Consider the following 24,138-nt stretch of genomic DNA (forward strand, 5'->3'; position numbering starts at 1 on the left):
TTTGGCTGGAGCAGAGAGCCGAGCCTGGGTGGGAGCGGCAGTGTAGTTAGTGCTGCAGGCGGCGGCGGCGGCGGCAGAGCAGCAGGAGGCGGAGGCGGAGGCGGGCGGGGGGAGGGGAGCGGCTGGGGGGGCGGAGGGGGCTCTTGCCGCCACTGCTCTCTCGCCGCCTCTCCCCCCCGGCGGGAGCCGCTCTCAGCCTCTTTGCACTAGTCGCTCCGCTCTCTCGGTCATGTGACCTTAACGTAACCGGACAGGAAAAGCCCCGCCGCCGCCGCCGCCGCCGCGCCGGAGACACCGACCGCGGCGGCAGCAGCAGCAGCAGCAGCGAGGAGGAGAGGCGGCGGCGGCGGGGAGGACGGCACGGCCGAAGCTGCACAGCACTGCCTCCTCCACACCCCCCGCCGCAGCAGCACCGGCGACAGGTAAGCGCGCACCGCCTCCGCCTCCCGGGGCCGGTGCCCACGTGCCGCCCCCGGCCCGGGCTCCGGGAAGGCGGAGGGGGGGCGGGGGCCACCGGAGCTCGCAAACGGTTCCGGCAGCGGCGGTGGCAACAAAGACGACGAATGACCCCCGTCCCGAGGCTCCGGGTGAAGGCAGGCGGAGGGACCGAACCCCACGGGACCCGGTTCTGGGAAGCGAGGGCAGGGGCGGCCCGTGGGGGCGGTGGCGGCTGCGCCTGGCGCCGGGGCTCTGGCCGCCTGACAAAACCATCCCCCGGAGCCAGGCGGCGGCGAGTCGGCGGCGGCTCCATCCGGGGCTTTGCGGGAGGGGGAGGGGACGGAAGCCGAGAGGGCGGGTGGCGGATCGGAGGGAGGGAGGGAGGGAGGGAGGAAGGGGAGGGGGGCGATTCGCGTTCCGTTCTCCGTCGCCGGTCTCTCCCTTCCCGCCGCCACGGCGAAGTGCGTCCCGAGCGGCGGCGGCCGGTGAGCGTCCCGCGCTGGAGCCCCGAGAGGCGGGCCCGTCAGGTGCGTAATCCTCCGGACGCCCCGCTGCCGCCTCCTGCTGCTGCCGCCGCTGCTGGTTCGGCGGCAAGGCCGCGAGCTGCGGAAGTGGGTTTGGGGGAGGGGAGCAGGGAGGGAGGGGGAGGGGAGGGATCCGGTCCGACCGGAGCAGGCCCGGCCTCTCTGGCGCTTCTCCCAGCTGCAGCGGCTCCTACAGCTGCTGCCGCTACTGCTGCGGCTCCGCCTCCCCGCTCGCGGGCGGGGGCGCGCACGCGCGCTTCCGGCCTCTTCGGGTCTCGCGCTGTCTGCGGCTCTCGCGCGCGCTCATCCCCTCTCTCTGGCTGGGCCACCCCCGCCCCCGGCGCCGGGGCTATTGCGCCGGCCGGGGCGTTGCGCACGGCGTAGGCGTCGGCATTGTGTTAAACTCCGCGGGACTTGGGGCGGGCGCGCGCGCGCACGCGGGCTGAGGGAAGCGGCGAGCGTGCGGCGCTGCCGAAGTGCGTCGCCCCTCCTCTCCTCTCCCCTCCCCTTCGCCCCCGGGGGCTGGGGGCGGGGCCGGCGAGAACGGAGGGGCCCGGGGACCCTGCGCGACGCGCCGCGGCTCCGCCTCAGGCCAGCCCCCGCCTCAGGGGCCGGGGTGGGGTGGGGCCGGCAGCCGTTGGGGCGGCTCTGGGCGGCCTAGCGCGTCGGTCACCCTGGTGGCCGCCAGTGTCGCCCGCTGAGGTCGGGGCGGGTGTTGAACGCGCGGAGCCAGCGGCCTTGAGCTTCCTCTGCACGGGCGACCGGCTGCGCCATGAGGCCGCGCTGCCGGGATGTGAACTGCGGTGGCAACCGCAGCCGGGCTCCGGGAAGGGGAGGTGGCTGCGCGAGGCCGCCTGGGCCCGAGTCGTCTTCCGGGTGCAGCGAAACCCCCAAACCATTAGTTTCTAAACAAGGCCGCAAAGAGAACCGTTAAGTCGGAGGCTGCATAGGAAGCAAGGCTGTCGCCTTTAGCTGGTCGTGAATTAAAGAAGCAAAGAAGAAAGCGAGGAAGGGCAGTGGAGTGGGCAGTGTGAAATGGTCGCGGCGGGAGCTTCCACCCGGCCGCTCCAACTCCCGATTGTGCCCCAGGGAAACCACCGAGCCCCTTACTTCCCCCACCCTCTGCATTGTTCACTTGCGCCTTCAGCTGCAGTGGGTCCACTTAGTGCGTGAGTCTGGATGCTGTTCGTTCCCATGTTTTGGTAAATAAGGCAAAAAGGTCGGGATTTCGGACTCAGAACTCTAGGATGGTCTGGGTTTGCTTAACCAGTAGACCTGTGCTCTCTAGACCATCTGTATACACCCTGATGGCCCACAGGGTGTGCAGAGAGAGCCCTAGCATTTGAGTCTGGAACATGAAATTATATTATAAAATTAGCTAAGACATTTAATCTATTTCCCTGATTTACCACAAGCCGAAAATAGTAGTTGGGTTTTGGGTTTTTTTTTTTTTCCCCCCCCCTGAATAATGCTGGTATGTATCCAGATGTTTGCAAACTGTTAAAAGGCAATTTTTAAAAAGAAAGTAATTTACCACTAATATTACTTTCTTTTAAACTGGACATTTCTCATTTAATAAACGTGTAATTTATGTTTATTTTCTAGCCTAAGAGTTGGCCTGTTATTGAAACGTTTATAATATCTAAAAATACAAGAAGTGATACGCCATGGGTACAGAGGGAGTGAAGAAAATGCCTAAGACTGATGTGTGGCATCCGCTCGGGACCAACTTCTTTAGGTGGGGGACCCACCTGCTAGTTCTCAGTGTCTCTTGGTGCTTCATCCGCAGACCCACTACCTTTTCCCTGCCTTTCCCTGTTGGCACTTTGAAACGCTGGTCAAGTAGTATGTGTCAGGCACAGGGGAGGAAGATTTTTATCATAAATTTCAAACCGCGTCTGGCAAAAGGGCATATCACTTTTCCTGTTTCCTTGTTTTCTTAGCGTCTCCCAACACAATCCTGAAAACATAAAAGGAATTGAATTTTTTTTTTCCTGAAGGGAAAATTATTGTGAACATTCTAAACATTAGATTGAGAACATTTTAAGAGCTTTCTTAAGCTCAGATTATTAATTACAATTATAAGTTTATAGCTTTCATTAGAAAATTATAAACTTTAAAATACTGCTTTGAGTTGGTAGTAAATAAAATAATGTTTACACAATGCTAATGTTGCCATTAAGATGTAAAATCAGGCTGAGTGCAGTGTCACATCTCAGCAGCTCCCTGGATCATAAGTTCAAAGCCAGCCTCAGCAACTTAGCAAGGCCCTAAGCAACTTAGCAAGACCCTGTCTTTAAATAAAATATTAAAAAGGGCTGGGGAATATGACTCTGGTTGAGCGCCCCTGGGTTCAATCCCTGGTACCAAAAAAAAAAAAAAAAAAAAAAAAGTGAAACCAGCTGGGCATGGAGGTATACACCTGTCATCCCAGCTACTGGGGAGGCTGAGTCAGGAAGATCACAAGTTCAAGGGTCTTACCAAGTCTCAGAACAAAACATAAAAAGTTCTCTACTCCATGATAGAGACCTTGTCTAGCATGCAAGAGGACCTAGGTTCAGCCCAGATACCACAGGCAGAAAAAAAGGTGTGGAATCAGTAGCCCAAAATTACCAATGAATTATAGTCCAAGACAAGTAGGGCCATTCTTACATGTTAGAGGCCAACTTAGAGGTTGGTATTTAAACCCAAATGCACAATCTCCAGTTCACATGTGTTGGATGACTTTTGTTCTCACTACAGGAAAGCTCTCCTTGTAAAAGTAGGAATTTATAAGGCACTTATGTAGATATGTGGACAAATACGTAGGGAACTACTTTGACTTTGCAAGAGGTTTCAGTGTACCATTCCTTAAAATTTTGTGTGTACCCTCCAAATTCACCAAAAGAAGGTGCAGAATCATCTGAAAACAATTTCAAAGTGAGCATGTGTTCTCCTGGGCAAGACTGGTCATTTAGATTCTCTGAGTCCCCAAAATGATTTTGTACAGTGGTTGCCAAAGTGTGGTCTACAGACCTTTGTGAATCCCCAGGATCCTGTCAAGAGTCCTTGAGGTCAAAACTATTTTCATAATAATACCAAGATATTATTGTCCTTTCAACATTTTGGCAATGGGGAAATTTGCATAATTCAGTGAGCCAGTATTTGCCAATAACCCATGAATTGTTAAAATCATGCATGGGTAAAATTCCATTCAAAGTGCATAGACCAGTGAACTTTACCAAAACAAAGTAGGAAAAGTTCACTCATTGCTACAGTTCCAGATTGTACAACTAGCCTTTAAAAAGCTAACACTTGTCAAGTTTTGGGGTATTATCAAAGAAGAATATTCAGAATTACCTGATATTTTGACTATTAAAATACTTCTCAGCACCCAAAAAAAAAAAAAAAAACCTACAGCAGAGTAAGTGCAGAATCCAATAACCCAATTGTCTATTAAAGAGAATTAGAAAAATATTTTAAAAGCCACTTAACTCTTTTGTTGTTTCTGAAAATATTTTCATTAAAACATGTTATTCATTGTTGTATAGTGGGTTTTTTTTTTAGTTGAACCTTTTTAAATTTCTAAGTTTTATATTTTCTGAATTCCATATATTCTAATGTGAATATCACTAGTTGTAATCTACATAAACAAAAGTTTGTTTATTTTGGTACTGGGGATGAACCCAAGACCTTAAGCATACTAGGCAAATGTTCTACCACTGAGCTACATCGCCAGCCTTTTTTTTTTTTTTGGTGCCATAGGGTCTTACTGAGTTGCCCAGTCTGGCTTTGAACTTGGCAATCCTTCTGCCTCAGCCTCCTGAGTGGCTGAAATTACAAGCATGCTTCACCACACCTGGCTTAAAATAAGTTTTTTTTTTTTTTAATGTCTTAAATAATTTTAAAGAGTATAAAGGGGTCCTAACACCAAAAAGTTGGCAGACTCTTTTCTAAAATATAGAAATGTACTGTTCAAGTAGGACCTCAGTTAAACACATTTGTAACTCATCTTAAACTAGACCTGTAAGTGATTATGTTTTCTTTAGATTATCTAAATTTTACAAATTGTCATATGGTACATAAAACAGAAAACCAATCTCTACTTTGGTTAGTAGAAGCAGATTAGGGTTTTTAATTTTGCCAGGGGCAATCATATATAGGTTTCCTAAAGTTGATTGTAGCATAATGCCTTCAGAATTATTACTTTAATATCAACTTTTTATTAGCCATAATTCTCTAACAGACTAGTAACTTGACATCAAAAATATTCCTGTATGTCTCCTCCTTACTGCTATTTGTGTGTGGAAATTTAAAACATAAGCAAAGTATAATTGCAAAGACAAATCTTTTTAAAAATGCAGTGCTTTCCAATGTGAAAATAAGTGCTATTAGTTTATGTCACTCCTTTTTCTAATTACTCTGGAAGAGGGTTAACTAAAGAAATGTTAGGGGAAATGTACCAGTCTGTCATCACAACTAAGATGCATTTCCTATTTTTGAGTTGCAGTTTTAAAATACGTTGAAATTCAAATGACCAGTGTCATACAGGTTTCCTTCATGGGTTCTCCTGACATTAATTTTTAATACTACTAATTGCAAAGGCAGTTTTTATCCTGATAAGTGGTCTAAACTACTTGAAAGAATCCATCTTACTGTGAGTAAAGCTACTTCTGTTACTGATGTGCCCTGGGCATTACAGCATTTATTTATGCTTCACTTAAATAAAATCAAGGACTTCAGAGAAGCCTTTTAGTGCCCTTGAAATGCATGATCTGAGTGGTATTTAGTGTCTTGGAAGAGCTATTATCTTTAGAAGGTGATTCATCAATCCCCAAAAGCTGTTTTGGTTTTCAGTTCTCATACCAGAAGTGAAGGAAAAGCTTAGGTTGTCAAAAAGTTATGTGATTGTGTGTGTCCCATTCAGCTGCATCTTCAAAGATGAGTAACTTGTTTAAGCACCAGCCCAACTGAAAGCACTTCACAGCTAAGTGGTCAGTGTCCCATTATCAAAGGTGGAAACAACGGTGAACCAAAAAACAACAACAACAAAACCCAAAGTGTTAAATAGTTTAAAAGAGGATCTGTACTTGGCTTTGGAAAGTTTTATTCTTGTTTCTTTTTTTATTCTTGTTTTTACTTAGTTTTTAAACATATTTTATATATATACACAAAAAGAAAGCATTCTACCAAAAAAAAAAAAAAAAAAAAAACTTTCAAAAACTGCCTCCCCTCTCCGTCACTCCTTTTCTTCAGCTCTTCTCCACTCACTGCTCTAATTCAGGAAAGACAGGTGATTTTCTTATGTAGTTGTGTTTTTAAAGTTGCATTAACAGTGTTTTTATGTCGACCTCCGGTGTCCTGTCCTTGGCAGCCCTTTGTCTCCAGGATCTTTAAGAAGTGTGAGGAGGGACTGGAGTGTTGGTGCATTCCTGGAACCCCAGCTGCTCGGGAGGCGAAGGCAGGAGAACGAGAGTTGGAGGACAGCCTCAGCAATTCAGCAAGACCCTGTCCCAAAATAAAAAGCGAAGAGCTGGCAGCCCAGTGGTGAAGGACCTAAAGGGCTCGCTTAGTGTGCATCAGGCCCTGGGTGTGATCCTCAGTCCTACACACACACACAAATGAACTTGGAGGAGTGCCGGGTGGAACCAGGCAGGTAGTGCCCAGAGAATGAAGCGTGTACCCAGAAGACAGGCTTATTTGTTGGCCATTGGAAGAGCAGTGATTTAAGGACATGGCTCTGGAGTCAGATAGCCTGGCTTCTCTGAAGACCACCACCGTCACAGAACTTCTGAGCCCCAGACCAGTATCAGCTACTCACTCTCCACTCCACACGGAGGGGGCGAAGAGGGAGAATCTTGTCAGTACCTCCAACCCAGCATGCTCTTCCCCTCCCACCTGGGACTTGGTCCTTGTTCCACCTGGTGGAGAGCACCAACTACCCAGCTAGAGAAGGAAGAAGTCTCAGAGACCTGTTGGAGCCTGTGGTTCTTCCCCACCCTTCTCCACCTGACCCACCAGCCATTGTTCTAGATTTTTTTATCTTCTGAATATCTTTGGAATCCTGCTTAGTCCCTTCCTCCTGGTCCCCACCACCTAGCTTTCTCTCCACAAGAAAGGCTCCCCCTCCTGCCCTCTGTCCCTCCCTCCCCAGTTTGGGCAGTTGTGCACCTGCAGCCAGGTTGTCTTTAGGGTGGAGTTATGCCATTGTGTAGCAGGCTGAACATCCCTGTGGAGGCTTCCCATTGTTTCTAAGATAAAGAGCACAGTCCTTAACTGGACCTCAGTGGTGCCTCCTTCTTCTCAGGCTTTTTGCCCTGCAGGATCATGGTAAACTCTAAAGCAGGTTCAGAAGATAATTGTTAGCAGGAGGAAGCACCAGGTGACATTTTTAAATTGAAAAATTCTTCCAAAATATAGTACACATTAAATTAATGAGAGTTTTTTTAAGTCAGCCCAGAGTAAGAGAAGCCAAGCTTTTATTCCAAATCGATCAGGGACCGAGTGTGACTAGAGAACTCGGCAGTCTTCTCTGAACAAGTAGTTACCAGTTAATTTAGCAAATACTAAACACAATGCTAGGCACGTAGAGTAGTGAATGATAAGAACCATGTGTTAGCTTTCAGGAATGTCGGGCTGCCAACCTCACCGGCACGTTCATGGATGCTCCAAGAAGAGCATTCTAGGGTCAGGGCAGGCATGCATGCACGTACATATGTGTGCGAACATGTACATAGGTCTGTGACGAGATGTCTCTGAAAGTAGCATGTCCAAAGGACCAAGCATAAGTTCTAAGCATAAGTTCTAAGCCCCTGTTCATATGCCCATCTCCTGACTGGGGTGAGTCAGAGATGAAGGGCCAAGTGCTCAGCTTGGAGGGTCAGGCCTCAGAGCAGTGAGTGTTACAGACTGTTAGGAGGCTAATAATGGCCTGGGCATTCTGGGCCCTCTGGGAGAAGAAATTGTCATTCCTCTGCTTAGCTCTTGGCTCATCAGAAGTTGTGAGTGAAATATCATTTTGTCTCCATGATCAGCACACTCAGATCAAAGAGGATTTTTGTTTGACAGTGCTGAGGATCAAACCCAGGGCCTCCCTCTTCTAGGCAAGTGCTCTGCCACTGAGCTGCATCTCCAGCAGAAACATGATTTTAATAGTGCTTGGATTTCAGAACAGGCTCCACACTTGATAATCATTTTGTAAAGATCACCAAACACATGATCTTGCTCAGGAAAATAATTAGACACTTTAATATCATGAAGAGTTTGTGTTGTAATTTGTTTGCAAATTGAAAAACCTTTTACTATACTGAATATAGTGCCAACTGTCCTTCCCCTGGAATATGCTGATAATATAGGCTTCCTGCCTCTTCATGTGCAAAAGGACCCATCCCTGTAAGGTTTTAAATGGCTTATGTCTACTTGCAGGATAAAGAGAGAACACCACTCTGGACCCCCAGTTTAGAGGGTGGTTGGTTGGTTGGTTGGTTGGTTGGTTAGTAAGTGTGAAGTCGAGCGGGCTCGGCACCGGAGCACACTGTACAAAGTGGCAGCAGTGAGGTGGCGCAGACAAAGCTGTGCTATGGGGTCAGAGCCACAGAACGATGTGGAGCCAGAGAGTGCCATCAGGCTTGCCCTTGGAAACGATCTCTGGTCATTAACAAGGTGGGCAGAATAGGCCAGAAATGGGAATGGGAGGTGACTTGGGAGGTAAAACTAAGATGGGGGGCTGGGACTGGGGCTCAGTGTAGATCACTCACCTAGCACGCATGAGGCACTGGGTTCAGTTCTCAGCACCGCATGTAAATAAATGAATAAAATAAAGGTCTATCAACAACCAAAAATATTTATCTAAAAACAAACACACACCAAGATTTAGAGGCATGGGGGAAAGTTTCAGTTGACATGAAGGCTAAAGAAACTGGCCTGAGGGCCGTGCCGGGATTCTGGCTCGGTCAAAGGGCGGTGATGGTGCCGACATTGAGGTAGGGAATACAGAACAGGCTCCCGCCCCAGGTTTTCATTGTCCCTTTTAGAAGTGCGATGCGTGGATAGGGTGTACTTGAGGTCACGCTTCCCTCCACTGAGTTAGGGTTCCTGGGGACACTCAGTAGAGGTGGGTGCAGTGGGAGGCGGCTGTGGACCAGGCACAGAGAATACAGCAAAAGGACTCCCCAGCCAGCCACAGTGGCGCACACATGTAGTCCCAGCAACTCAGGAGACTGAGGCAGGAGGATTGCAAGTTCAAGGCCAACCTCAGCAACCTAGCAAGGCCCTAAGCAAAATAAGATTAAAAAAGGGCTGGGGATGTAGCTTAGTGGTTAAATCCCTGGGTTCAGTCTCCAATACCAAAATAAAAAGGATGGAGGGGACTCCTAGGTAGGGAGTAAGGTGACAGCCAGAGTTAAGGCCAAACCAGAGTGTGACCCCAGCACAGGGAAGAAGGAACCAGAAGGAAGACTATGAAGTACCACAGAGAGGGCCAGGAAGTGTCCACGGCTCAGCAGAGGTCTTGCCTGACCTGGTGAGCCTGTCAGCCAAGCAGGGGGAGGTGGAGGTGGGGCCATGCCGGTTCCCACGGGGACCAGTGGCCGCCTTGACGGCCTGCACAGCATCTTTGTACAATTTAAGCCTCATGGAAACGAGTGAGGTGTGGTCAGGCTGAGGAAAGAGGAGAGAAAGATCTAGAAGAGGGCACTTCTGTGGCTGGGCAGGGCGGTGGGTGGCGCTGCCCGTGACCCAGCCTCCTCCACCCTCTCACCCCTTCTCAGGTCAATCCTCATATGGAAGAATCCAGGAGTTCGTGTTTGGTTTTTTCCCTGAGAAAGATTTTTTGGTCTCAAGTAAGATTTTCTAGACTTGATCTGTGTGTCTTTCCGCAGGTAAATTCTGAGCCTGCCGCTCGCCCTCGAGCCTTCCTCCTTTGCTTCCTTCATGTCCCTGAGAGCCCGTGAGCGGGTTCTTCCCTCTGTATTTGAACACTCATGTTCACTGTTTCCTGATCTAAGAGATGTTCTTAAATCAAGATCCTAAAATAGCAAGTAGACTCCCTTATAGAAAGGAACATTCTGCATTTTTATTATGGCTTAATTCTTATGGACTGAATAGAACACTCTTATTAATCTGTTTATGGAAAGAGAGGGAACCAGACATTTGGCTGTGTCAAAGGAGATAGTACTGTATGTATACACTATGTACAAGCTAAAAATCCTGCAGCTGGGGTTGTAGCTCAGTAACAGATCTTGTGCTTACTGTGTTCAAGCCTTGGGTTTCATCCCCAGCACCACAAAAACAAAAAACTAAAGAAAATCAAAGGAAAATGACAGTGCTGGCAGTTTAGCTCAATGGTAGAGCACGACTAGGCCCTGGGTTCAGTCCTATCATTGCAAAAAAAGGGGAGGAAGAGAGGGAAGAAAGAAAAAATATTAGCATCATGTGACACATCTCATTTTTTTTTATGTACAATGAGTTTTATAAAATCAATATTAAAAAAGTCCAAGAGCTGGGCAGGGTGGCAGTCCCTGTGATGTCAGCTTCAGCGACTTAGCAAGGCCTCCTGTGATTTAGTGAGACCCCGCCTCAAAATGAAGAGTGAAAAGGGCTGAGGATGTAGCTCAGTGGTAGAGTGCTTGTCTAGCATATGTGAGCCCCAGGTTTGATCCCCAGCACTGCAAAAAGGAAAGAAAAACAAAGACTAAAATAGGTAAAACTCATGTAGAGATGCTAGAGGAAATAAAAGTGGCCAATTAATGTAAAATATGCTTCATATCTTCATTAAATTCATAGAAAGTAAAAAAGTGGTGTTCAGCAAAGGTTCCTTTAAAAGTGGTGAAGCAGTAATTAAATGTCCGGGATTAGCCAGAGTGTGGACAAATGGGGGAACAGCTGGGCAGCTCACATTTTGTTTGTCCATAAATATTTGAGTCTTTTTTTTTCTTTCTTTCTTTTTTTTTTTTTTTTTACTAGGGATTGAACCCAGAGGCTCTTTATCACTGAGCTGCATCCTCAGCCCTTTTATTTTTTATTTTGAGACAGGTCTTGCTAAGTTGCTGAGGCTGGCCTCAAGCTTACCATCCTCCTGCCTCAGCCTCTGGAATTGCTGGGATCACAGGCATGTGCCCCTGCATCTGGCTGTATTTGAGTCTTTCTTAGCAAGTGTACATACTTAAAAGTAACAGTAAAAATGATATTTCCTGTTAGTTTAAAAAACACTGCACTCCCATTTGTATAGGACATTCTGATAAATCATGTGAACCTTAATTTGGATTCCACTTCTTGAACTCATTGGGCAAGCGACCTACCCTGAGCCAGTCCCCTCACTGATGAAGTGTGAGTGGTGTACCTTAACTATCTCCAGTGAGTTAATGTTAAATTGAATGAGCAGCATGTGGACGTGAGCAGCTAATAGTAAGCCAGCCCGTCGAGGGGTAACTGGTGATGTGCTTGATGCTTCTGTCAAAGGTGTGGGACTGGAAGCTCCTAGGACTACAGATGAGTCTGAGCAGAGTCGGTGGTGGCAGGGCGGCCCTGCACAGGTGGGTCTTGAGGATAATGCACTGTGCTGGAGAAAGGAGCTTAGCACATGGGGACGGGCTGTTCCCTGGCACCAGACAGAGCAGCCTTGAAGACAAGCTTCTAAGTGGTCCTGGGTGGGTCAGGTTAGAGCGGTGCTTCTCTGCAGCCCGGCAGCGTCTCTGACTTTCATCATGACCCCATTCCTTCTCTCCTTCCTAGTCCTAATGGTTCCACCTTTGTGCAGAGAGATCCTGTGCATCCTTGGCCCCATCTCCCTGGTGGAAACATCATGCAAGATTTTAGGACTGTACAGAGCCACAACCAGGACATTGGCATTGATGCCATCCAGCTGCAGAACTTGTCTGTCATCACCAGAATCCTCCTGTGGCCATACCCACCTGTTCCCCGTACCCCACCATTGCAAGTCTGTTCATTTCTGCAGTTTTCGAGAGTATTATATCAAGGGAATCACCTAGTGTGTGACCTTTCGGAATTAGCCTTTTTATCTGAGCATAATTCACCCAAGTTGTATGTATCAGTAATTCCATTTCTTCACATGACCAAGTAGCTTTCCAATAGGGACGCAGCAATTAGTTCTCATTTATTTCTGGTTTTTGACTATTGGGAATAAAGTTATATGAACATTAGTGTACAGGGTTTTGTGTGAACATGGTTTTCATTTCTCTGAATGTCCAGAACTACAATTGCTAGGTCACATGAGAGTTGCATGTTTAGTTTTTAAAGAAACTGCTATTTTCCAAAATAGCAGAAGAAACTGCACCATTTTACATTCCCATCAGCAATGTACATCCTCTCCATCCTCACCAGCACTTGGTATTGTCACTGTTTTTTTATTTTAACCATCCCGATAGGTATGTAATGATATTGTGTTTTGAATTTATGTTTCCTTAGGGAATGACATTGAGCATTTTCATGTATTTATTTGCCATCTGTATATCTTCTTTGGTGAAATCTCTCTTCAGGTCTGCTGTACATCTTCTGTTTCAATTGTTTTTTACTGTTGAGTTGAGGGTGTGTGTGTGTGTGGTGTGTGCGCGCGCATGCTGTGGGGGTTTTGGGGTTTTTTTGGTTGGTTGGTTGAGCGTGCTAGGCAAGCACTCTACCACTGAGCTACATCCCCAGCCCTGGAGAGTTCTTTATGTATTGCAAATGTTAGCCCCTTTTGAGAGGGATATTTTGCAAAAAGTTTTAAGATATTTTCTCCTATATTTAGCTTGTCTTCTCATCCTCTTAACAGAATCTTTTAGAGAGCAAAAGTTTCTAATTTTGACAAGATCAGTTTATTACTTTCTTCTTATTAGTAGTCTGTTGTTCATGTCAAGTGTAGAAACTCTGCCTAACCCTAGATGCTAAAGATTTTTCCAAACATATTATAGTCTTGTGTTTTTCATTGAAGCCTGTGATGATTCAGAGTTTCATTGTATGTAAGGTGTGAGGCTCAGCCAGGGTGCTGCCTGCCTGCCTGCCTTGCCTGTGGAAGTCAGTTGATCTTTTGTTGAAAAGGTTCTGCTTCCTTCACAGAATTGTTTTTGTGCCTGTGTCAACAATCAATTGTGTATGTAAAATTTTGTCTAATTTAAGATAAAATAATTAATTTCTTTAAAAAAATCAATTGTGCATATTTACTTGGGTCTACTTCTGGGTTCTCTGTTCTGTTGCATTGGTTGGCCTGTGTGTCTCTCTGCCAGTACCAAAGTTTCTAACTTTATGTCAATATAATACATCCTGAAAATGGGTAGACTGATTTTTTATCCCATTTTATTGTTCTTTTTTAAAAATTGTCTTAGCTACTCCAGTTCCTTTGCCTTTAATATATGTATTTTAGACTAATTTAGATACCAAAAAAATCTTAGTTCTGATAGGAATCATGTCAAACTTACATGAACTTGGGGTAGACTCATCTTTATTATGTCAAGTCTTTCTATCCATAAGCATAGTGTGTCTGTTCATTTATTTAGCACTTCTTGATTTTATTCACCAGCATCTTGTTACACCTCTGTATTTCATTTTTGAGTGATTATAAATGACATTACATTCTTAATTTCAATGACCATACGTTCATTACTAGATTGGTGTATTTATCCTGTAGCCTTATGACCTCGTCAAACTTACATTCAAGTCTAGGAGTTATCATAGATTCCTTGAGATTCTCTACATTGCAATCATGTCATCTGTAGAGGGGGACACAGTTATTTCTTCCTTTGCCTTCTGAATGCCTTTTATTTCCTTTCTTGCTTTATTGCATTAGTGAGTACCTCCAGCGAAAAGGGACATCTTGGCCTTGTTCCAAAATACAAGAAAGTGTTCACTTTTTTCTCACCAAGAAGTATAATGTTAGTCTGTGTGTTGTGTGGTTTTATAAATGCTGTTTGTGAAAATCTAGGGATTTGGTGAGCTGGGCAGAATCAGGTAGTTTCTCTACTAGGTTGCGGGGATGATGTTCCAGTAAGAGAAATTTGATTGGAACATTCAGATTTAAATTTTGACTCCCCCTACCTTCCAGATGGAAGGCCTGGGGCAAATTCCTTACACATCTTCAAAACCCATATTCTCCTCCACAAAAGGGAGGCAGAGGCCAGACCTGCTTCCTCCTTGGATTGGTGTTAAGAGTCCAAAGGATAGGAGATACATGAACCATCTTATCACTTGCATGCGCATGAAGAGGAGCTAGAAAATTCCTCCAGATTTAGTGAGATTTTCATCCTGCCCCACTGTAACTCCACCCCAACACTTTAACTAATCTGTCTCTGTGGAAGATTGGACCAAATCTGATGATCATTAGAATATGTATTTGGGATCTGCAAAAGACTATCTGTTCCAGGAATATTTGCTGTGCCAAGGACTGGATGCTTGGAGGTAGACAACCTGGGTTCTCTTCCTGGCTTCTCCACATACCATCTGTGTAAGCTTGGGCAAGTCACAGAACCCCGAGTTACCCCATATGTTGTCATCTGTAAGCCGGGAGTCATGGCAGACCTTACTCCTAGGCCTGTTATGAAGACAAACGAGTTAATCTGTGGACCATGTTTAGCAGTGCTTGACACGTTCGTTACCTGAGATGACATGTTAGCGTTGATCATTATTGATGACTATAAAGGACACATTCTGATTTGTGAATCACCTTTCTTAAAAATAAAATTGTTTACTTTGCAGATATTTAAAAAAATGGATTTGACCAACCATGGACTTATTCTACTGCAACAGTTAAACGCTCAGCGAGAGTTTGGTTTCCTGTGTGACTGCACGGTTGCAATCGGCGATGTGTACTTCAAGGCACACAAATCAGTTCTTGCTTCATTCTCCAATTACTTTAAGATGTTGTTTGTCCATCAGACCAGGTAACTAAAGCGATTGATAATAATCTAATGACTATGGGCGTCCTCCTCCATGTTCCTCTGCCCACTGAACACACTCTTTGCCTTCATCCAGACCTCGGGTCTCTCTGCCTCTCCCTAGGATGCTAGGTGCCCGGTTCCCTTGTGACCCCACCTGCCCCTGCCCTCTTGGTCACTCATGCTTTCAGCAGCACTTGAGAATCACCACCTCTCTGCTCCTCGCAGCCCCTCCCCCTCAAGATAGCCTCAGTGGTGTCACCTGCAGGGTCTGGATTGGCGTGTCCAGGCCCATTCCAAAGCCGTCCACAGCCCTTCTGCGGTAGCGCTCTGGGACTCGCTGTCTAAGCCCTCCTCTCGCTCCTCCAGCCCCGCCCCCAGCATCTCCGTGCTTACCGTAAGTCCTTCCTCGTGTCTCCCACTCTACTGAGACGCTGGAGGACATGAATTCCCCTAGTTTCCCTCGTTTCTATCTTTGCTCCGGTTTTCTTCTTCCTCTCTCTCCTACGTGTCTTAGAGAAAAGAGCCTCTTGGTGTCTGAGGGAAACGGTCCTCCTACCCTTGTGCCTCTCGATTTTTCTTCTGCACTTTATATTTTACTCTCCATCCCTTCCCCCTCCCCCAGCCTGTGGGAGAGCAGGGCTCCTGGACATTGCTGTCTGCCCGAGTGGAGATACTGTTCTCCTCTAGTTGACTGCAAACCTTCTGGAAAGGGTCGTCTGTGTCCTCTCGTGCACCTTCCTCATCCCACGCTCTTCCTGTCATTTGCACTGTGGTTTCCTCCCATCACTTTGCTGATGTCGTGTCTCAAAGGTCACCCTTTCCCCCAGTGTCCATCCTACTGTCCTCGGCAGCACTTGCTGCTGTTTTCTTCCTTCTGAAGCAGGATTCACCTGTATTCACATGACTGAATGCCCCCTGTTCTTCAGCCCTCTGCACAGGGCCTTCCTGAGCCTGGGTCTCGGGCTCCCTCGCTCTCTTTGTTCACTCTCCTGTGGGTGCTTATCTAGGTCTTGCCTTTGCTGCTGGAAACTTGAAGGTTATAGCTCTGGCCTCCATCTTTGTTTGCAGACCCCAGTCCCAGCCCCCCGCCCCCATCCTGGCTACCTGCTGATCATTTAGCATCGAATATCTCCTTTTATTTCATTGGGCATATCTAAAACGGAATTAAGTCCCTTCCCTGAAGGCCCCAACTTGCCTGTTGAATCTTCAAGTAAACCAAGCTGAACGTCTCTTTCAAATCACATCTTACCAACCCACAGATCATGCTTTCTTCAAACTACCTTTCACTCTTGTCCTTCCCTTTCTGGCTTCCATTTTCCGTTCATTCGTTTTCATATCCTGTCAGGTTGCTGTTCCTAACACTGCTTGGTTGCAGAGTGTCTCGGATGGAAAGCCACCACACTGTGTGGGGTCTTTGATCGTAAGCCACGAGAATGCCCACTGCATATAAAAATAACGTCCAGGCTCCTCCTCCTGCCCCTCAGGGCCCGGGCCTGGAGCATGAGCCCTCGGCCTCATCCTGTCTTCCTGGCCTACTTGCCATTCCCCGAGTCCAGCTCACACAGCCCTCTGCTGTGGCATCTCCCTTGTCAACCGGACAAAATATCAAAAGTGGCCTTTTCCTCTCTCACAGGCCAGATCCCGACACTATTTGTGCCACCTCTAGGAGCTGGACATTTTCCCTCCACTGTTGTCCGTGTTGTTATTTCCCCTCCTCATCTGTAAGTTTCTCGAGGGCAGAGATGGGAACACCACGGAGGATGACTCAGGTGCATGCAGGTGATAGAACGGCCACTTGATAAATGACTGGAGGAGCAAAAGGGCCAGTAACAACGTAACAGGATAGCAGCTCCATGGCGAGAGCAGGCTGGGGACGTGGCTCAGTGGTAGAGCACCGGCATGGCGCGCAGGAGGCTCTGGTTGAATTCCAGCAAAAAAGCAAGAAAGCGCCCCTTTCACTTCATGGTCTTAGAACCTCGAGTGAGGTCTTTGGACTTAGTAGCTTTGATACAGTGAGTTAAATGGTCTCAGAAAGGGTATTTTAATTTCAAGGAGTAAAGACAATGTAATGTGCTTTTAGTTAAATGGAGGAAACTTAAGTATAGGTAGTGAGCAAGTGTCTCTGTAGTAAGGGGATGTGATCTTGGTGTGACAGAAGGTCCCGAGTTTAAGCAGTAGCATGAATTACACCAGAGGTGACTTGGGCAGTTTGTCAGCTGCTACGGGCCAGCCTTTCACAGCTCAGGGTGCCGAGTGCAAGCTCACGGAGGCAAACGCTGGCCAGAGGCCAGGGACATGCCATGGAAGCACGGTGACTGCGCCTGGCCCCTCAGACTGAGAGGACAGCGGGACCTTCTCAGGTTTTACTTAGGGTATTTTATGCCCTGTAGTTACCACTAGATGGCTCTGTCTCTGCCTTATGTCTGGAGACCGAGCCCTGGGAAATGAGCTGTCTGGTATTGGTCTTGCTGAGGGCAACCACTGACGATGCTCAGCACTGTTTAAAATGCCTTACCTTAAAGTTCCAGTGAAAGAAAAATTGAACATGGAAATTATCTGACTAAATAAAAATAAAACCTTATTAAAAGGTTATTCACATTTTTTTCCTGCATAAAGTATTAATGCCAAGCACACATCCACAAATCATACCTTAGGTGAGCTTATACTATGGAGGACTAGAAGGAACCAGAGCTGGCCCACAGCGAGCCGAGTGGGAGTAAGAACAGGCAGGATGGCAGTGGCTGCCATGTGACATTGGGAACTTGGAAAAATGCCACCTGTTTTCTAACTCTGTGTATGCGTGTGGGTCCACATGAGTTTGCTTTTAAAAAGTTTTTTTTTTTAAATAAGCAAACTAAATTGGTGGCTGGATACCTCCCTGGGCCCTGCCAGGCCCTGGCTGTGACCCCAGGGATAGGCTGTTTCCTCTGCCTGGCCCTCTGCCAGCAGTGCCTGTCCTGGGAGTCCTTATCCTCTAGCCTGACTGCCGCGTGGACACCAGGCTCCCTAGCTCCTTCCTGGCTTTGCCGTTAGGGACTGTAAGTAGCTGCTTAAAATTTGAGAGGTTTGCAATGGAGTGATTATTCACAAGCAATAGACAGGACAGCCTATCCAACCAGAAGTGAGAGAAATTATAACTCACATGAAGCATTTTTTGGAAAAGTAGTACCTTTCATGGATGCTTTAAAAAAAAAAAAAAATTTAAAAAGGCCCCCTTGGAATTTCCATTCCCTCTATCTGTTCCTCCTCCCCTGAGAACCAGGTCCATCCTGAGCCTGTTAGTCTGGGAATAGGTTGTATCTCTGAAGGCATAAGGTTCCCTGGGCCTCTGCCTGATTCTGGAAGGGTCCCTGAGTGCCTTCTTCACCTGGAGATGATTGTGTACATCACTATTGCCATCTTCACATGATCCTTGAATCTGTTTTGATTATTAAATTTCCCCAGAGTATCTGAATATATTACACTCTTCATATAGTATTGTTGGAACCCCTCTTGTGCTAAAAGAAAAAAACCACCATATTTGCATTCCTATTTCAGGGGATATAAGTAATTTAAAGGAATAAAAAAGATTCCCAGTGAAAATTTGAATGAATTATGTGTCTTTTTTAAAAGAAAGGAAAAACAGTCAGATTCACTCCTCCATTTGGACTGTCAAGGGGATGCTAGTTGTTTTTGTTTGGTTTGATTTTGAGGTTTATTATTTATTTTGTAGTAATGAATCCAGGGGTGCTCTACCATTGAGCTACCCCGCAAGCCCTTTTTATTTTTTCCTTTGAGACAGTGTCTCAACTTAATGTGCCTTGAAATTGAGATCCTGCTTCAACCTCCGGAGTAGCTGGGGTTACAAGTTGGCACCACCAGGCCCAGGAAGGTGATACTACGTTTCATGCTTGATTTTATTCTTTGGCTTCCATACTTTGTAGTCAAGCATTGGTCACGTGATTTGCATGCAGTCTCCTTAGTATACACAGTTGACAGCTGTACAGTAATTATTCAAAACTGTTCTATCACAAGTCATCATCCAAATCACTTTGTTCTGTTTATATTTAGCATACTGGAAAATATTTAAAAAAATTAACATGATTACTAAAACAGCTAAAAAAGAATTATAATACCAAGAAGTCTTATAACCAAATTGTTATAAATTCTAAAAACATTCAAGGATGTAATCCCTGAAAATGCATTGTTTATAGAATGTATTCACTTGGTGGGTGATAATGTATCTCATGATACATAGATATGTAAATCACTGATTTCTGATGATGCGTTAGAATTTCCGTCATTACTGGTAGTCAGTGGAGAGTCCTTGGGGACCTCTTCCTTATTGCTGCTTGATCAGGATGATGTTTCTGAAGTAATTCAAGCAGTAGAGTCTAAATTTCAGAAAATCACCTGTGCCACCAGCTGCTTTAGGTGCCTCAGATAGATTACTTAACTTTTGGGACCTTGGGTTCCCTATCTGTCAAATGAGAATAATCAGCCCCACCATATCTGCCACCCAGGATTACTTGACTGCTCTGAAGGTTCTTAGTGTGATGGCTTTGGGACTAGAAAGGTCTAGATTCACATCCCAGTTCTGCCATTTGCCAACTGTGATACTGAGCAAAGGGTCAAGCCCTCAGCCTCACCGTCACCTGGAAAATGAGTGCGACTGGGAGCGAATGAGAGACTGCCCCTGTGGCCTGCTGATGCTGGTGCTGGTGATTGCATTCGAAAGGGACCGTGTTGTCCCCGAGCCGCTCTTTAATGCCACCTAGCAGCATCAGGAAGGCTGCTGGCCTGCCCTGCTCTTCCCCGCCTGGCTGGGCTTCAACCTTCATGCAGGAGAGAGCCGTGTACCTCCAGCAGCTGTGAGCACGGAAGTACTTTGATCTAATGCAGCTGCCCCACGTCAGCTTAGACTTGAGGACCCTTTCTCATCAGACTCTTCCTGTAAGAGATCTGCTGCTAAGCCCTGGGTTGGATCAGTACAGAACCCTACACTTTTAGCTAAATGCTCTGCGAGGCCAAGAGGTTCCAACACCCAGAAATGGGAAATGTTATTTCATTGTTTTCAAGTGTCTGTTTTTTTCTTCTCTGGGCTTTATGTTATCATTTGAGACGCCGGCGGACATTTACTCACACGTTTTACTTGTTTCTTCCAGCGAGTGTGTCCGTTTGAAACCAACTGACATACAGCCTGACATCTTCAGCTACCTTTTACATTTGATGTACACTGGAAAGATGGCGCCTCAGTTGATCGATCCTGTTCGCTTGGAGCAGGGGATCAAGTTCCTGCACGCCTACCCGCTGATCCAGGAGGCCAGCCTCGCCAGCCAGGGCACCTTTTCTCATCCTGACCAAGTCTTCCCACTGGCCTCCTCACTGTATGGCATTCAGATCGCAGATCACCAGCTGAGACAAGCCACCAAGATCGCTGCGGCACCCGAGAAACTTGGGCGAGAACCAAGACCACAGACCTCCAGGATGAGCCAGGAACAGGCGCCCGAGGCTTCCCAGCTGTCTCAGCTGACATCCAACCTGGCCCAGGTGAATCGGACAAACATGACTCCCTCGGACCCTCTGCAGACCTCACTGTCTCCAGAACTCGTCTCCACTCCTGTCCCTCCCCCTCCTCCCGGGGAGGAGACCAATCTGGAAGCCTCCTCCTCCGACGAGCAGCCTGCGTCCCTCACCATTGCCCACGTCAAGCCGAGCATCATGAAGAGGAACGGAAGCTTCCCAAAGTACTATGCCTGCCACCTGTGTGGGCGGCGCTTCACCCTGCGGAGCAGCCTGCGAGAGCACCTCCAGATTCACACGGGCGTGCCCTTCACGTCCAGCCAGCAGGGGGAAAGCCGCGTCCCCTTGTCGCTCTGCAGCAATGCAGCTGACCTCGGGAAAGACGCCATGGAAGTGCCTGAAGCGGGGATGATCAGTGACAGTGAGCTGCAGCACATCTCAGATTCCCCGATCATCGATGGGCAGCAGCAGTCGGAAACCCCGCCGCCCTCCGACATCGCCGACATCGACAACCTGGAGCAGGCCGACCAGGAGAGGGAGGTGAAGAGGCGGAAGTACGAGTGCACCATATGTGGACGCAAATTCATCCAGAAAAGCCACTGGAGGGAGCATATGTACATACACACCGGGAAGCCTTTCAAGTGTAGCACTTGTGACAAGAGCTTTTGCAGGGCCAACCAGGCCGCCCGGCACGTGTGCCTCAACCAGAGCATCGACACCTACACCATGGTGGACAAACAGACTCTGGAACTCTGCACGTTTGAGGAAGGAAGTCAGATGGACAACATGTTGGTGCAAACCAACAAACCCTACAAGTGCAACTTGTGTGACAAAACGTTCTCAACCCCCAACGAGGTGGTCAAACACTCATGCCAAAACCAGAACTCGGACGTGTTTGCCCTGGACGAGGGGCGGTCCATTCTGCTGGGCAGTGGGGACTCAGAAGTAGCGGAACCTGACCACCCAGTGTTAGCTTCCATCAAAAAGGAACAGGAAACCGTGTTACTAGACTGAATGTTGCTTGTCTTTTTAGAAACTGTCATTTTTACAAACTCTCTTCCTTCCCTTCCCCCAGCCCAGAACTGTGGCTCTCCACAGTTCAGACTGACACACACAGGTCCCCACTCTTCCTCTTCCTCATCTCCCATCCCAGCCCCACCTCTGGAAAGGCTTTGTGCATTATAAACCTGGAATATATTTACTTTAAGTCAGGGGATATTGGAAAGATAATGGTCAGTAGTACTTATAAACTTAAATAGATTTTGAGAAGTTTTAGATTATTTAAAAGCATACATGGAACTAATTAAGGGTTTGTAACAAAACAAAACAACAAGAATATAATTTGATAATCTAAAATTATGACTTTCCCTGGGTAATGAGTCTTCCTTCTCAGAAAAACAATGTCAGAAAATACAGCATGCTTCTTAGAGAGAAAGCTGGGCTCTGTACTATGCAAAACCTAGAAGGTGTGGGGAAACTTTAAACCCAAGAAAATGTTTTTAGTATTTATCCTCCAGGTGTCTTGTTTCAGAATGCACCCTTTGAGATTATGTCCAGTTAAGAGAAATCACTAGTTAAGAAATCTGCTTCAGCAAAACAGAAAAAGTAATAATGTGATGGCAATCTTAATTTTTGGATAAAACATGACAAGCTATGACTTTGTGTGTTTGTAAGAGAAAATATGGACACTTACTATAACAGGTGAACTAATGCACATGCCTTAGCTAATTGCTGGCTTCTTTCCAAGTTGAACAACAAAATGCTGTATTTTAGTTTCTGGCAGATTTGTTAAAAGTCAGATTTGAAAGTACTATTGATTGTCTTTCTGAATAGAAAATGACATGCCATTTTCTAGCAGTTGCCAGTGGGAAATTTGTTTCAGTACCAACCAGCTGCTTTTAAATCAATGTGTATACTGCAGGGAAAAGGCTATTGGAATATGCATCTTACAGGGCAGGCGTGAGCAGGAGATGTAACTTTATTGAAAGTCAGTGCTAATACTTCACCGGCAATATTCACTGAAGTACCCAAAATGGCAAAGAGAAATCAGGACAAAATTGAATTTGCTGTTGGGAGAAAAACTTGCTTTTGATGTATATTCTTGGACTTTTAGGTTTTTTTTTTTTTTTCTCCTAACATCTGAAATTTTCTCCACTGGCCTGAAAGCAGTACAAGTTATCCGTTAATCTTCCCGTAGGCCAATAAGAGAGTGAGTGGTCTCACAGGACAAAATAGGAGCCAGAAATAAAAACCGAAGGGGATGGTAAGGGGGAGAATAGTCAATAGCTATACCGTATGTACATGTTAAAAACTGAATATCCCATCCTCCTATTGTATGTATAGTTGAGTTCTCAGATTTGTAAGTTTTTATACATCCTTTCATTGAATAAACATTTAATTAAATGGGAATGTGATCTGAAGTCTGTGTATTTATCCAGAGAGAGAGAGGAAGCGGGTGTGTAGAAGCACTGGGCCGAGAGTCATTTTCCTGCTGTCCCCAGTACTTTGGGCTTTTCCCCTAACCTAAGTGGCATCTTCCAAATGTAAACTGAAGAAGTTGATGACTGTATTGGGTCTTGAAATTGTGAGGATCAAACAAGTGAACTCTGAAGATGCTAGGAACTGTCAAAGGCTGAGGACGAACAGGCTCAGAGTCCATCTTTCCTGACTTTCTTTAGAAAGAAGAAAAAAGGAGGCCAATACATGCTTGCCTAATGACAGGAATTAAAAGAAAAGTACAACAAAAACTGAAATTAGTAAATAATGAATTATTTCTATTGGCTTAATCTTAAAATCAGACTATTCACATCTTCACATCTCCCAACTTAAATGATAGCCTTGTGCCAAGTTAATGTCTGAATATCTGTAAATTAGGGTGAGCCTCGGCAGCCCCCCATACCACCCCATGAGGCATCAGAGGGACCAAGGTACAGCTAAAAGGCAAAAAGTCATGGGAAGCACAAGGAACATGACAGATGAGGACAGGATCCCAGCCAGCCCTGGTCCAGCTCCTGCAAGTTTGTACAGGGGGAAGGACAGGCAAGGCCATGCAGGGACGTGTAGCACCAACCAGAGGCCACCTCCAACAAGGCAGGCCTGCAAAACACCATCTCTCTCCAAAATGGAAAGAGCTGGGTGTCAATACTGAAGACCACCCCACAGAAATGCTCATTTGCCTATTCCAGTCCCAAGAGGTTTTAAATTTGACTAATTTGTTCTTTGTGTGTGTTTGGTTTTGCAATACTGTGGATTGAACCCCAGAGGTGCTCTACCACTGAGCTATATCCCCAGCCCTTTTTTTTTGAGACAGAATCTTGCTAAATTGCTGAATCTGGCCTCAAGCTTGTAATCCCCTTGCTTCAGCCTCCTGAATAGCTGAGATTACAAATGTGTACCTCTGCACCTGGCTGGTGTATACATCTTTAAGCAAATTAAAAATAACCTTAAGATACAACTAATCTGTTTTCTTACTGAGCATTGGGGCCCATACCAGATACTCGGGCAGCCAAGACAGGAGGATCACAAGTTCAAAGCCTCCCTAGGCAATTTAGTGAGACCCTGTCTCAAAACGAAACAAAAAGAGCTCCCAGGTCAAGCACCCCGTGTTCAGTCCCCAGTACCACCTAAAAAGAAAGATCATATATATATATATATATATATATATATATATATATACATATATATATATAAATAAAATAATCAGAGATTATATATATATATATATAATATAATCAGAGAGCTTGATGACCCCGGGGTGTGGCACCATCTTCAAGGAGTGAAAGGTGCCCACACCTGCCTTTGGGGTGTGTATCCATTTGCTGTCCTTT

General features: G+C 46.3%; 1 protein-coding gene across 2 annotated transcripts; it reads left to right on the forward strand.

The window, feature by feature from the left end:
- Positions 1 to 107: 107 nt before the first annotated feature.
- On the forward strand, positions 108 to 22,720 carry ZBTB2 (zinc finger and BTB domain containing 2). 2 transcript variants are annotated; one of them, XM_079146640.1, is made up of 3 exons: positions 108 to 422; positions 14,628 to 14,812; positions 19,954 to 22,720. In XM_079146640.1, the coding sequence occupies exons 2-3, from the start codon at positions 14,640 to 14,642 to the stop codon at positions 21,323 to 21,325; spliced, it is 1,545 nt and encodes a 514-aa protein (XP_079002766.1). In that variant the 5' UTR covers positions 108 to 422; positions 14,628 to 14,639; the 3' UTR covers positions 21,326 to 22,720. The 2 variants fall into 2 exon arrangements, with proteins under 2 accessions (XP_079002766.1, XP_079002765.1); XM_079146639.1 differs by lacking the exon at positions 108 to 422 and adding an exon at positions 429 to 965.
- The last annotated feature ends 1,418 nt before the right edge of the window (positions 22,721 to 24,138 follow it).

Source organism: Sciurus vulgaris (genome assembly GCF_902686455.1).
Source record: "Sciurus vulgaris genome assembly, chromosome: 7".
NCBI classification, from domain to species: Eukaryota; Metazoa; Chordata; class Mammalia; order Rodentia; family Sciuridae; genus Sciurus; species Sciurus vulgaris.